This window comes from Rhinoderma darwinii, chromosome 2, assembly GCF_050947455.1.
Source record: "Rhinoderma darwinii isolate aRhiDar2 chromosome 2, aRhiDar2.hap1, whole genome shotgun sequence".
NCBI lineage: Eukaryota > Metazoa > Chordata > Amphibia > Anura > Rhinodermatidae > Rhinoderma > Rhinoderma darwinii.
The window spans coordinates 216626079-216641821 of NC_134688.1; the positions used below are offsets into that span (position 1 = coordinate 216626079).

At 41.2% G+C, this 15743-nt stretch overlaps 1 protein-coding gene across 1 annotated transcript in view; it reads left to right on the plus strand.

The window, feature by feature from the left end:
* KSR1 (kinase suppressor of ras 1) overlaps window positions 1–15743 on the plus strand; it is a 163494-nt gene that overhangs the window by 58172 nt on the left and 89579 nt on the right. Inside the window, exon 2 of the mRNA XM_075852833.1 lies at window positions 12590–12730. Within this exon, the coding sequence (XP_075708948.1) occupies window positions 12590–12730 (141 nt within the window). The remainder of the gene's footprint in view (window positions 1–12589; window positions 12731–15743) is intronic.

Here is a 15743-nt window from a genome sequence, read left to right on the forward strand (position 1 = left end):
CAAAAGGCCTCTTCATAGCGTTGCCCACGTGGTCTCCAGACCAATCTTCAGCTATCATTGCGTCCGAGACAAAAGTGGGACTCATCGCTTAAGTGGATAGATCTCCATTCCAGCCTCCATTCCAGTCTTGCTGTGCACCATGATAGCCTTTGCGAGTGGTGGCGTGTGTTCAAGGGAACACCTGTAGCTGGACGTCTGTCTCGTAGCCCAATGTCCTGCAAACGCCTTTTGATGGTCTATGTCAACACTGCTTGCCGCCCTAGGCTTGAGATCTGACGTCCAATTTCACTTGCAGTACAGAATGGATCAATACGCACCATTCTTCCAATCAGACGATCCATCCGTGCAGTGGTTTGCCGCCGCAAACCTCTTGCTGCCATTCCTGTTCGTTGTTGTTCTCTTAACCTCCGGGACACGCAACGTTGAGCAGTGCTGACATCTCGGCCTAGGCGCGTAGCGATCTGCCGGAGTGATAAACCAAGGTCTCTCAGTTCAAAGATTCTGTTCCTCTGTTTGCGACAAGTGTCGATAACTGTCACGTCGACGAAGAAGAGGCATCTCACACCACTTAATCCGTAATGTAATTCCAATGTTGAGGAGTGTATATATCTCAAGAAAGCAATACTATAATTTGTTTTTGTTGGTAAAGTAATTAAAGGTTTATGTGGATGCGATATATGTACAGAAGCTAGTGCAGGCAAATAGCAGAGCAACTGCGCATAGCAACACATTACTGCTGTCAATAGGTCATAATATGATGGCCTCCTTCACACACACTGTTTTTTCTGCAGTTTTTTGTTGCTTAAATATATACATATTTAAAAAGAGATAAAAAAGCAGCGCCGTTTTCCAAACACGTACCGTCAGGGTGCAATATTCCCGTTTGGACACGTGACCAGAGTCCCCAGATACCTAGTCAAATCCTCCAAAATACGAGACAGCACACCGCATTTTTCATATGATCATGTGCATGATACCGAAGTTCACACAAAACCTGAAAATTCATAAGCCACACTCCAGCTTATCACACCTAAAGGGGTACAGGCAACTGAAATATAGAGAGTTGCTTGACAGAGTCCTTACATTGGAGAACTAGGGATGTTTGCAGTGAGGAAAGCCTTTCCCTTGTAGAGGTATGTTTAGCAGTACCCTGAATAATGCACGCAGATTTTATTGTGGATTTCACCCCTCACAATAGAATAAATTAAATCCACTGCATAATCCGCAAAGGATAGGGCATGGTTTGATAAAAGCACATTCACGTGCATTGTACTATACTGTTGTACAGTTAAGCAACCACAAGGAAAATCTGCAACAAATCTATCACATTTGAATGTGACCTTAGGCTTTAAGTGTTGTGATACTATTTACTAATATAGTTAGCCACATCTAGTTGATATTATAGATCTATTGACATATTAATATTATTACTTGTAGTATTATTATTATTATTATTATTAATATTATCTTATATCGATTTTCAGCTTGTTTGGATACATATGGGCAAGGCTAAATAGTCATGCTTGGAACGCAGGCATCTTTTCTGTGGTGCGCTTTTCTCAAAAATATTGGGCCTTATGTACTCCAGGAGTACCAATTCGCAGATAGAGTACAAATTTTCACTCGTCTCTATATGTAGGCTTAGTCCCAGTTCTGGCAGGTGGGATCACACAATTTGATCACAATTGATCACAATTTGATCAAAATGTGCGCTAAGAACCTCCCTATTGTAAGTAGATTTAGCAGTAATGCATATTTATTTATATTTAGCGGCTTACGTGGCATCAGTGTTTGTAGTGTGCTGTTGCCATTTTCTTGTGTGCTATATATATATATATGTGTAGAAATATATATATATATATATACATACAGTGGCACTTAGACTGTATAAAATGCAGTGTCACACAATAATATAAAAAACGACATAGCATAGCTATAGCTTTGTATTATGGATCTGTGACAAACAGAACTGGTTTGGATCTGTAATATAGTGGTGTGTATGAGGCTTTAGATTTTAAAATTATTTTTTTTAAAGGTTTTTTATTCACTAGTGGATGTAATATGCGTAATCTGTATCTCCGCAACCTTCACACTGTCAGACAGCTTGCCTCCTGCAGTCAAGTGTTATATGTTCTGTAATCTTTTCGCTACATTATTTAATATTTTGTTTCTTTTCCGTTCACTGGCTACAAATTGTTCAAATCATCTTTGTCATCATGTTTTAATTAGAAATTACATAATATATGTTTAATAGCTCTTTAACCCTTCTACCTCCCCCACTGTATTCGACGTTGGATGCTATGGAAACTTACATAGTCATCACAGTTGTCTTGGTGTCATGAGATTCACATTCCTATCTCAATATGTGGTCTGTGTTTAGTTAGCGGTGCCAAGTTTGGTTCTTTGCACTGCCAGCTGTTGAATATCTTTACACTGACAAATTAAAAGCAACTTAAAGTTTGGTTTAACGAGAGTAAATAGCTAACAAGCTTGGATTATGGCTTCTTGTCAAATCTTTAAAGAGGCTCTGTCACCAGATTTTGCAACCCCTATCTCCTTTTGCAGCAGATCGTCGCTGCAATGTAGATTACAGTAACGTTTTTGTTTTGTTTTTAAAACGAGCATTTTTGGCCAAGTTATGACCATTTTTATATTTATGTAAATGAGGCTTTCTAAAGTACAACTGGGCGTGTTTAAAGTAAAAGTACAACTGTATTGTGTTCGTTACATCGGGGCGTTTTTACTTCTTTTACTAGCTGGGCGTTCTGACGAGAAGTATCATCCACTTCTCTTCACAACGCCCAGCTTCTGGCAGTGCAGACACAGCGTGTTCTCGAGAAATCACGCTGTGACGTCACTCACTTCCTGCCCCAGGTCCTGCATCGTGTCGGACCAGCGAGGACACATCGGCACCAGAGGCTACATTTGATTCTGCAGCAGCATCGGCGTTTGCAGGTAAGTCGATGTAGCTACTTACCTGCAAACGCTGATGCTGCTGCAGAATCATCTGTAGCCTCTGGTGCCGATGTGTCCTCGCTCGTCCGACACGATGCAGGACCTGGGGCAGGAAGTGACGTCACAGCGTAATCTCTCGAGAACACGCTGTGTCTGCACTGCCAGAAGCTGGGCGTTCTGAAGAGAAGTGGATGATACTTCTCGTCAGAACGCCCAGCTAGTAAAAGAAGTAAAAACGCCCCGATGTAACGAACACAATACACGCCCAGTTGGACTTTTACTTTAAACACGCCCAGTTGTACTTTAGAAAACCTCATTTACATAAATATAAAAATGGTCATAACTTGGCCAAAAATGCTCGTTTTTAAAAAAAAACAAAAACGTTACTCGTATCTACATTGCAGCGCCGATCTGCTGCAATAGCAGATAGGGGTTGCAAAATCTGGTGACAGAGCCTCTTTAAATGGTATAAATATGTGTTTTTCATGAAACTTTGACTTCGAGATATCGTGTACCATACATGTTAATAAGTTCTATTAGGAATAGTACACATTACCTGTTAGCCTTCATCAAACCTTAAAGGGGTTGTCCAGTTTAGAAAACCTATTTTTATATACCCTATTAGGGAATTCTGAATTAATATAAGGGGTCCTCTGTTTAGGATACTCCTCTCTTGAACAGAATGGGAAGCAGTTACCTCTCGCTCTGGAGGACCTGTCCTGCCCTGCAATAAATAAACAACACATTGATTTAACCCCTTAATGACCAGCCTATTTTGGACCTTAATGACCAAGCTATTTTTTACGTTTTTCAATCGTCGCATTCCAAGAGCTATAACCTTTTTATTTTTGCGTCGACATAGCTGTATAAGGTCTTGTTTTTTGCGGGACAAGTTGTATTTTTTAATAGCACCATTTTTAGGTACATATTATTTATTGATTAACTTTTATTAACTTTTTTTTGGGGGGAATAGAAAAAAATCTGAAATTTCGCCACTCTTTTTTGCGTCCTAAATCTACGCCGTTTACCGTGTGGTATAAATAACACAATAACTTTATTCAGCGGGTTGTTACGATTGCAACGATACCAAATTTGTATAGTTTTTGTATGTTTTACTACTTTTACACAGTAAAAACGCTTTTTTTTCTAAATTATTTGTTTTTGTGTCTCCATATTTGAAGAGCCGTAACGTTTTTTTTTTTCGCCGATGCGGTTGTATGAGGGATTTCTTTTTGCGGGACGACTTGTAGTTTTTATTGGTACCATTTTGGAGTAGATGCAACTTTTTGATCACTTTTAATCAAATTTTTTTGAAGTCAGTATTCACAGAAAACAGCAATTTTTCCATAGTTTTTTATTAATTTTTTTACGGCGTTCACCGTGCGTGTTAAATAATGTAATAGATTTATAGTCGGGGTCGTTACGGACGTGGCGATACCAAATATGTGTAACTTTTTAACTTTATTTTGTTTTTTTAATAGTAAAGCATTTTGTAAGGGGAAGAGCTGGGTTTTTCATTTATTCTCACATTTTTTTTTAAATTAACTTTATTAAACTTTTTTACTAGTCCCACTAGGGGACTATAATATGCGATTCTGCGATCGCATTTATAATACACTGCAATACTTTTGTATTGCAGTGTATTACTGCCTGTCCGTTTAACACGGACAGGCATTTGCTAGGTCATGCCTGCGGAATGATCTAGCAGGAGATTCGCTCCAGGCAGACCTGGGGGGCCTTTATTAGACTCCCGGCTGCCATTAGAGACACAGACACTCGGCGATCGTATCGCCGGGTGTCGGTGGGGGAGAGAGGGAGCTCCCTCCCTCTCTCCAAAACCACTCAGATGCGGTGCTCGCTATTGAGCACCGCATCTGAGGGGTTAAACGGGTGAGATCGATACTTATATCGATCTCACCCGGCAGAGCAGGGACGCTCCCAGCCCTCAGCTGCCTCTAGCAGCTGAGAGCAGGGAGATTTGACAGCTCCCTGCTCTGTTTACTTATTCCGATGCCGCGACGTAAAAGGTCTATGGCATCGGAATAAGGCCCGTTAGTGACCGACGTAGAACACTTGCTGCTGGGTTTACATAGTTACTTAGGTTGAGAAAAGACCACCAAGTTCAACTTTTCTCAGATCAGTTATATATTATTCATTGCTTAACCCCTTGGGGACGCAGCCATTATTCGGTTATTCATTTTCGTTTTTCCTTCACCCCCTTCCAAAAGTTATAACTTTTTATTTTTCTGTCGATATAGCCATATGAGGGCTTTTTTTGGGGGGGACAAGTTGTAGTTTTTCACGTACTGGAAACTAGAAAAAAAGTTCTTTGGGAAAAAAACGTGATTTCTCTATTGCTTTTTGGTTTCGTAAAAACTTTTTTCGATACCAAATGTATATATTTTATTTTTTTATGTTTTACTACTTTTACAAAGAAAAAATTAACTGTTAAAAATAAAAGTTGATTTGCGTCGCCATATTCTGAGACCCATAACTTTTTTTTATCTTGCCGTCAATTGAGCGGTGTGAGGGCTTGTTTTGTGCATAACGGGCTGTAGTTTTTTTTTGTATGGCAGTCATGCATGTTAAAAAAATTGTTGTTTTATAATAGTTCAGACTCGGGCGTGGCGATACCATTTGTGTTTATTTTTTTACATTACTTTTGGGGAAGAATAGGAAAGTGTTTTTTTAAATTAATGTTTTAGTATTTTTTTTGTATATATAAAAAAACTGCTTTTTAAAAAATAAAATAAAATATAAAAATATATTATTACCCCTTGGGTGATTTGTACTAGCAATCATTGGATCGCTTGCACAATATACTGCATTACTTATGTTTTGCAGTATATGGGCCAGTTCACACGTTGCGTAAATACTGCGGATTTTCCGCAACAGAATTCTCATCCACACTCTGCGTAAATACTGAGCAGAAAAAACACTCAGAAATTGACCTGCGGTGCAGAGTTTTATTCAGCAGCATGTCAATTGTATTTACGTAAACGCTGCTTATTTGTTGCGGGATATCCCCATTGAATTCAACAGTGCCTTTCCTGCTGTACTTTTATATGGTGGCCTGTGCTTAATTTACACACCCAAACCTGTGAACAGATGAGGTGCAGGCATAATGCTATCCTCACAGTGTACATTTCAGCTTCTACCTGTTGTGCCTTCTGTTACCTCACTATATTTTGACATACATGCCTCAGCCTCTTTCACCCATTCTCCCTGCATATTGTGAACATTTGCCACCCTCCTGGCTCTTCTAACCATTTTTTTTTTTTTAGTTAAACAGTTATTATATACATGATTAAACATTGTTCTAATTTTTTTAATTTTTTCACAAGTCAGGAAATATTATAAATTAGATTCTAATTTATAATATTTCCATGTGCTGGTCACTAGAGGGAGCAATTCCCAAAATTGCAGCATTGGCATGTGGTAAAGCAACCTCATTGCTTTATGGTGCAAAATTGGAGAAGATACACTCGCTCTACTGTGCTCAATTAATCCCCCTCCTTTATCCTGGCTAGTGCCAGGAGAAAGGAGGGGGTTGAATGTTCAAACCTCCTACACTGTGTGCCGACATTTTTTGAGCGAATGCACAGTGTAGTAGGCTTACATACAGTAGTAAACACACAGTAAAACACGAACAAACACAAACCTAACTTACCTGCTCCTGCCGCGTCCGCTCCCTCCGCTCCTAGTCCTTGCTTCTGAACACATGTCCGGAAGCCGCGACCAGAAGTAGTCATCTTACTGTCCGGCCGCGGCTTCCGGTCCACAAGAAAATGGCGCCGGATGTCGCTCGGCCGAAGACCTTCCTTTTGGACTGTGTGGGAGCGGCGCATGCGCCGTTCCCACACAGACGGCGTACACCATAGTGAATGGAACGGCTTCCGTTCGCATTCTCTATGGGGATGTATGTGCCGTATTCCATCTCTGTATGTGTCGTTAATCGCCACATACAGAGATGAAAAGAAAAATGGCAGCCCCCATAGTGAAGTAAAAGTTAGAAAAAAGAAAAAAGTAAAACACAAACACACAAATAAATAAAATGTATTTTAATAACACAATAAAAGCAAACTGATATTAAAAATGTTTTTTTCGCGACACCTGTCCTTTAAGGGTGATTTCAGTATTCCCATTGATATCCTGTTTCATCATCTTCCTTCATGTTCCTCCTTTTGGTTTTAACCTGTTAAGGCCCTGTCCACATCACGTTTTGGCCCTAAGTTTAGCGCGTACACTAAACATGTCCATAGGACTCCATTATAATACTGTCTTTTTGGCCTCCGTCTGGTCAGTATACCACATGTGGCATAGCTTCGTAGACCACACTATTTCTTCCCGCAGAGTTCAGTAAAAAAAAACCTTATATATAAAATGTATACTTTTATTTAACATGGCAGTATATATGGGTGACAGATGCCACTGTATGGCATCCATCACAGCCATCCATTAAACGTCATAAGCTTTTCAATCGCTTTTCATGACGTATTCATTAAACGAATGTTATTATAGCCTGTGAGTGACAAATGGGTTAACAGTGGCCTAACTGCAAAACATTGCGTGTCCACATGTGCACCCCCGACCTTTTATTTTTACATATACTATGTATATGCTATAAATGTCTCTGATCAGAATACCCCTTTTACAGTCTGTCTAAGTCATCCTATTTGTCCTAACCCGGCTACAGATCTCTATGACCATTCACCAGATATGCATTTCATTATGAAGTCCCTTTTGCTTTCTGTTCTTTCTTTTCTTTCTGCTTCTTTGTACATTCATGTTTAATTTAAATGTATTCTCAGATCCTACTATTATGCCCTTCATGTCTTTGCGCGAGTTTTTTGACGCTCTCACACAAACTGAGAACCTGTCCTTATGTAATTAAACTTAAAAGAGTAAGGCCTCGTTTACACGAGCGTGTTATACGTCCGTGCGACGCGCGTGATTTTCACGCGTGTCATACGGACCTATAATAGTCTACGGGGCCATGCAGACAGTCCGTGAATTTTGTGCAACGTGAGTCCGTTGCAAAAAACTCACGACCTGTTCTATATTTGTGTACTGTTCGCGCATCACGCACCCATTGAAGTCAATGGGTGCGTGAAAACCACGCATGTCACACGGAAGCACGGAGTGAAAAGGATGTATGAAAACAGAAAAGCACCACGTGCATTTCTGTTTACAAACATCCAAACGGAGTGTCATAATGATGGCGGCTGCGCGAAAATCACGCAGCCGCGCATCATATGTTTATGACACATATGGAGTTGTTAGGTGCCTTTTGCGCATGCAAAACGCCGCGTTTTTTGCGTGCGCAAAACGCACATGCTCGTGTAAACAAGGCCTAAGGGTCAGTTTACGCGTTGCAGTTTTTCCCGCAACAAAATTTGTTGCGGAAAATCCGCAGCAAATACAGTAGCAGCAAAAGTGGATGGGATAAAACAATTCTCATCGACACGCTGCGTAAATACTGAGTGGAAAAAAACGCTCAGAAATTGACTTGGCAGTGTGGAATTTTATGCCGCAGCATATCAATTGTATTTGTGTAATTGCTGCTTATTTGATGCGAGATCAAAAACAAATATCAGTTGTTGCATGTTTTGCGGCGAGTTTGCAGCGATTCCGCAGCAAAAAACGCAACTCAAAAAAACAAACCTTATACTTACCCAGAAGTCTGTGTTCCTCCCTCCAGCGCAGCCTCCTGGGATGATGTGACTGCTGCATCCAATCACAGGCTGTAGCGGCGTTCACATGGGATAAAAAAATTATCCCAGGAGGCTGGCCTGGATGACTTTGCTAGCAGGCCGGCAAATGCTGCAGTTTTCCGCAGTGGACATTCCGGGCAAAAAACTGCACCACAGTTTGGTGCGGTTTTTCGCTTGGAATTCCATGCGGCGCACAGGGCAGATACGCGACGTGCTATTAGGCAGCGTATCCGCCCCGTGTGACCACAGCCTAACTCTAGTTTAATTTTTTTTTGATATGTCATGGAGACATATTAGAAGTTTTGATAAGTCGGGGTCCGGGTGCTGAGACCCTCCCCATCGCTGCAACGAACGTACAGAAGCGCTCAGCTGAGCATCCTGCACCTTCACTGCGATCAGTGCTCCTTGTTAGGCTGAAGACGAATCACATAGACGGCCATGGCTACAGGTAAGTATGACCTTTTTTATTTTAATATTTAACCTGCTATTTTCCGCACCTTCATTTCTGCGACTCTAGGTCTCAGCATCGGGACACTCTCCGATTGAAACTTATATACTAATATATCTCTATGACATATCAAACGTTTTTTAAAACTAGTTACTCTTTAATGATTGTATAATGAAGGCTATACATCATTCTGATGTTTGTTTTTGTCCATTTCTCACTGTTTTCAAGATGTCTGGCTGCAGTCAATATATAGAATAATTTTTGTTTTCGTCTAGAGGCCGAAAACCCATACAGACCTAATACTAAATAATTCGTGAATGTTTGTATCCAGTATAGGTAACCTCTATATGGGTGACAAAAATCAGTCTGGAGTGAGTTAAACCCACAGAAGATTATGTGATCTGGGTACATTGTAGCATACCCTCAGCTGTAAAAAGTGTGGGTTCTCTGGGTTTTCAGTCTCTGGATGTAAACAAAAATATTTCCTTTTGCTGACAACAAGCAGACATTGTGAAAATGGAGAGGTATAAAAACACAGGAAAGATGGATCCAGTTTAGAAATGTGAATAACTTTTCATCATACAGAAATGATTCTTTATAGTTTATTTCCGTTAAACTGTTCAGCGACAGGGCTTCAATGAGGTCAGAATAATATGAGATATTACTTTCAAAAGCTTTCTTTGGTAGGAAGGCTAAGACTTTAATGGAGTTGGTAGAAGTTGTCAAAGTGCATCTGGGATTTAACTTGTTATTATTTATAGAAGAGATGAAATGTATTTTTGTGTAGGGCATTAATGGTTTAAATGAAACGAAAGCTTCGTTTCCATGGAGACCTTTTTTTTTTTTTTTTTAAATCCACTGAGGTAGCATTCTGAATTACGGCAATGTCAGATACTTATTCCTGCAAGATGCGTTTTATCCCTCCCCCTCCCCTCTTCTTCCTGACGAGATTATTCTGAGGGCCCACCCTCCAACTATGCATACCCGCTTTTAAATGCTTTGTAAAGGTAGGACATATCATCGGGAAGGTCTAGTGATTTTCTCCAAATGAAATATTTAGCTGGACCTTTAGGGACGATTATTGTGTCAGAGACTGGGCCCACCGGAAGATCCTCTAGAGCAGGGGTACTTAAAACTATTTTTAGTGAAGGTTCATTTAGGGATGTCACGATACCAGAATTTGGACTTTGATACCGATACTTTGTGTAGTATTGCAATTTCGATACCAAAACGATACTTTTGCCAACAATAATAATAATAAAAAAAAAGTTCTTCCATTTTCTGATGTGAGGCGCGTGGTGTGATGAATTTTGAACCTCCATGTGCCTCACATTAATAGTAATTAACCCCATCATGTTTCTCAGTCATAATGGACAAGATTGGGTTAATGTGTGAGGTACATGATGGGGTTAATGACTATTAATGTGAGGCACATTGAGGTTCAAAATTCATAATACCTCATGCCTCACATTAATAAGTGAAAGAAAGCAGGTTTTATTGAATTTTATAACAGCGTAAACATGAATGACGCTATAAATGTGTTATTACTGTCGCGACGATACCGAATATGTGTATATTTTATGTAACGAGACTTATTTTAATGTTTATTTAATGTGTGTGTGTTTGGTTGTTTTTATTTAACATTACTTTCATTTTTTTTTCATTTATTATTTTTAAACTTTAATGTACTGGCATATATCTATATGCCAGTACATTAGCCTGTGTACTGATAGTACACAGGCATACCTAAGTATGCCCTAACAACAGGAAATATGGTCAGACAGCCCTGGGGTCCTTCAATGGACCCTGGGCTGTCTGCCAATATATGGTATGGCCCTCGATCGTGTCACAGTAATTCCCTGTGACGCGATCCATAGGGCATCCCCCTTCTCATTTTCCTCTGAATGCTGCGGTCAGCTTTCATCGCAGCATTCAGGGGAATAAGGTTTCTCTCATCTCCGTCGTTACAGCGGGACTGTGGCCTTGTTATACAACCATTGCCCACTCATGACAACAAGTAAGCGCGCGGTCAGCATGAGGTGATGCGGCCGGCGCTGCACTGATTAGCGGCGGGGCAGCACCGAAGACAGAACATGGGGGATGTTTTGTAGTGCGCCCGCTATTTTCTGTCTTCAGTGCCGGCAATCATTAGTGCATCACTAGCCGATCACCTCATGCTGACCGTGCGCACTTGTTGTCAGGACTCAGGAGCGGGGCAATGGCTGTGTTACACAGCCGTAGCCCCGCTCTCATACATTCATGTGCTACTATACTGAGCTGTGCGGCTGCACAGCTTAGTATCGAAATACATGAAATAATGGTATTGAACCGTTTGAGGGTGCACGGTATCGAAACAGTATCGAAGTTTCGATGCATCATGCATGCTAAGGTCCATTTACCTGGCTCTGCTATTGGGTGAAGGTCCGAGCAGAACACCAACAGTAAGGCCCCATGCACACGACCGATAAAAAACCTCAGTTTTTGCGGTCCGCAATATGCCTAGATTTTTGTCTGCGGATTTCCTTTAAAGCAGAAAAAATTGCTTGCCAATTTGTTTGCTGATTTTTACTTCCCCATTGTAGTTAATGGCAAAAAATCCGCAACAAATCCTCGCTCAACCTACGACAGAAATTGACATTTTGCGGCTTTAAAAATCCTTGATTTGGTCGTGGAACCAGTGGTACAACCATTTCTCCAAAGTGTCCCGGAAACCGTTTTTCAACAGGACATCGCCAGGCCTCAAATTTCTTGTGCTACTGTGAGCAGCTTGCATGGCCTAAACGTGCTGCCATAGCCTACTGCGTCTACGGACTTGCCCCTCATCGAGCACATCTGGGATGTCATCGGTCGGCAATTGCAAAGATAGCTGCCAGCAGCCAATCTTGATGATTTGCGTGCCCATTTGCATTCAGTGTGGCATAGCATTCCTCAGACAACCATTAATAACCTCATTGATAGCATGCCAAGGCTTGTAAGTGTATTTATTTGTGCTCGTGGCGCTCATTCTCGATACTGAATATATCAAGATATTTGGAATATTTTGTTTCCATTTTTTTATAATTTGCATATCATTAACATGTTTATCGATCCTGTGATTTCCACAATTCCAAAACTTTTCCTTCTTGGTGTTGCAATTTCAATGTTGAGGAGTGTATTTACGTTTTCATATGTAACTCATATTTTTATGCGGAACCAAATACATGCCCCTCACTAATATTTGTAAACGCCTAATGAATTTCTCATGATTTCGTTGTTCCTAGTAATGAGATATGTTTTTTGTCATTTTTGGATTATGGCAATAATCGAATTCTTTCTATCACTCTTTCATTATGTCACTGAGAAAGACTATACAAAGTCTAAGTACTGGTTCCCAATTTCCATTTTTTATTATAGTTTCATACATTCATTTACAGGCAGCAGTGTTGGTTTAACTTGTCTGTCATATATTAATATCTTTCTTTTATCCTTGCAGGCTAAGCTGATGAACTACATCAGCAAGCAGCTTCAGTGCAAGCTTCAAGTGCCTCACCCTGAGCGAACACGGATGCTGAAGAGTTATCCTAAAGTCAGCGACTGGCTCTATACTATTGGTGTGAGAAATGACGTGGTGCAGGTTAGTGTATGATTTCCATTCATACTTCATACATGTTCTCTGCACCAGTTTTTATATTTTGTTACGTAAATTGAAGTCCAAATTCATATTGGATGTACAAATGTAGTAATTAAAAAATAAAGTACTGTTTTGTTCTTTACACCATTACATATTTACACACTGATGAAATGCCTACAAACCAGCAGTGATGATCAGGCCTGTAAAATGAAGAATAGAAATGTATAAATCATGTTCAGACGTGGCGGGATTTTTCCGCTGCAAATGTTGGTGCAGATTCGGGGCAATTACACAACGAATCTGCAACAACATTTGCATATTTGTCATGTAATTCAGACGTTGCAGATATCACAGCGGAATTCCGGTTTTTCTCCGCAATGTCATGAGCATGCTGAGGAGGGAAAAATCTGCACTGCAGCCTTATTTCAGCACAGTTATTTTCCGCAATGTCCGAACTAAGTTTCCTAAAAATGTATAGAAACAAATGTAAAAACCGTCTGCTGCAGAATTCCACTGCGGACTGTCCGCAGCGCAATTCAACAGCAATTCTGCCACGTCTGAATGTGCCCTAAAGGGTAACTAAACTTATGACAAACTTATGACATGTCAGAAGTTTGGATTGGTGGGGGTCCGAGCACTGGGACCCCCACCAATCGCTAGAACGAAGCAGCTGAAGTGCTCGTGTGAGTGCTCAGCCGCTTCGTGTCTGTTCGGCTTTTTCCGGAAATAAATGTATCGGTGTACGCACTCAATAGAAAGTCTATGAGCCCGTTCTCCGATTCATCGGCTTTCCGGAAAAAGCCGAACAGACACGAAGCGGCTGAGTGCTCACACGATCGCTACAGCCGCTTCATTCTAGCGATTGGTGGGGTCTCAGTGCTCGGACCCCCACCAATACAAACTTCTGACATGGTACTATGACATGTCAGAAGTTTGTCAAACGTTTAGCTACACTTTAAGTCTTTCCCACACTGGAGGTATTTGTCACATTGAAGTGATATATATTTCTGGTTAATATATCTACCCCTCCCTCTCCCGCTGATGTTGTTCCTAGTCAGATACAAATCCAGGAACCAAACTCTTCTATGCAATGAATGTTCACTTGCCCCCTCCTCCATAGCAACAGCTGGCAAAAAAAACTGTTGACATTCACTTTATGACTATGGCTACAGACCTGTTCGTGTCATGGTAACACTATTGCTGCTTGTAGGAGTAGGCTATTATTTCGAGTTGGTCTGGCAACAGGGCCATGTGACCTAGCCCCGGATTTACACACAGCTTTTACTCGCTTTTTCATGTGTTTTTCACTGCGTTTTGTTTTCAAAAAATGCTGCAGCCAGATGTTACTTTAAAGTTTATGGTAAAATATAAGACCGCCTTCATACACAGCGTTTTGGTTTGTGGTGCGTTTTTAGTGCTTTTGGTTTCAGTGGTGTTGTTGTTTTTTCAAACGCAGCATGCTCTAGGTATTGTACCAGAAAAAGAACGTCATTCTTAGGTCATGCAGCATTTAAAAAAAATACCACAGTCCACAAAAACCCTGTGTATATAGGCTCTCTCATATCTTACTATAGACAGGGCCATTTGAAACATAGGGCATATAGTGCACGTTGACCGAGCCCCTTGTCAGCTGGGTCCCATGACAGCAGCACCACTTTTAACTGAGGCGGTACATTTGAAAACTGTAGCAGGGCACATGTGTCTGGGCTCAGGGCAGGTGTGGTGATGCTGTGACGGCATTACACCGCCTGTACTAGCCCGCTGACAGTGCAAGACGTCCGGCCCGGTGTCCCAATGACGTCAATGCATCATGCTGCCTGCCTCAGGCCAAGATGTCTGTCGACTACTCTACCTGTGCTCTCAGTTGCCTGGTGCAGGCTAGAAGAGGCCACAGCTAACCATGTGGGCCACAAAGTGGCCATTATTACTATATAGAGGGAACAAAGGGAGGTACTATAACTGTTGAGGGCCTAAAATGGGGCACTTATAGTATTTGGAGCACAAAAGGGGACACTAGTACTATGTGGAGCACAAAGGGGGGACTTTTACTGTGAGGCACTATTGCCGTCTTACTAATTGGGTCACTATTACTATTGGGCCACTGTAACTAACTGGGTCACTATCTATCTGGCACTGTTGTTTTTAAAGGCACTATCTGTTTGGCACTATTATTTTTGGGGTAATTATAGTCGACACCAGTAGTTCTGTTGCTTGATTTTTTCACTTGTTCCGATATTTTTGAAGTACAGTATTTGGGGGCACTGTGCAATACAGCAGATGGAGTAATGGGGAGAAATCCTGGCAAAAATATAATTTAAAAAATTGCAATTTCCCACACTAAATTTATGTTGCCACGGTTTGCCTGGAATTGGCCTTAATTGTGTAGCAACAGCCGACCCTGACATAGTCTGACCCTGACATAGTCTGACCCTGACACAGCCTGACCCTGACACAGCCTGACCCTGACGTAGCCTGACCCTCCATGCTTCAGTGTGGATCCAGAGATATCACATACTAGAAAAGTGGTGGTGGTACATATTGGTACAATCTAAAAGCACTTTTGAGCTCTAATGACTGAATTGGGAAGAGCAAGGGTGTTTGGGGTAGGCTGGGGAAGACCATCGCCGTCTGGCTATGATGTACCTTTACATGCTGGGCATTCAAATAAATGGGCATCCAAATGATGCATAAACACCCCGGGTCTGCCAGAGCAGCCCTCCATTCTGGCTCTAGGCGGAGAATATCGAGCGGGGGATTGGGAGTGTTGTTGCGGTGTGAGTATAAAGTCCCTCTAGCTATTAAATAGTATGTGTATAGTGCCTCATGTGTTTTGTGCATGATTGGTGGTAATACGGTTTTGGGCTGTGTTTCTGTGAAGTATTTGTGTATAAGATGTTGAATTCTCCCAGAAGCTATCTGTTCCTTTTCCTTTGCAGATTGTGGGAATTAATTATCACTTTGTCGCTGATCAACACCCTCTCCTCCCCCATGCGTGCCTTGCTCACTGGTGTAGCAG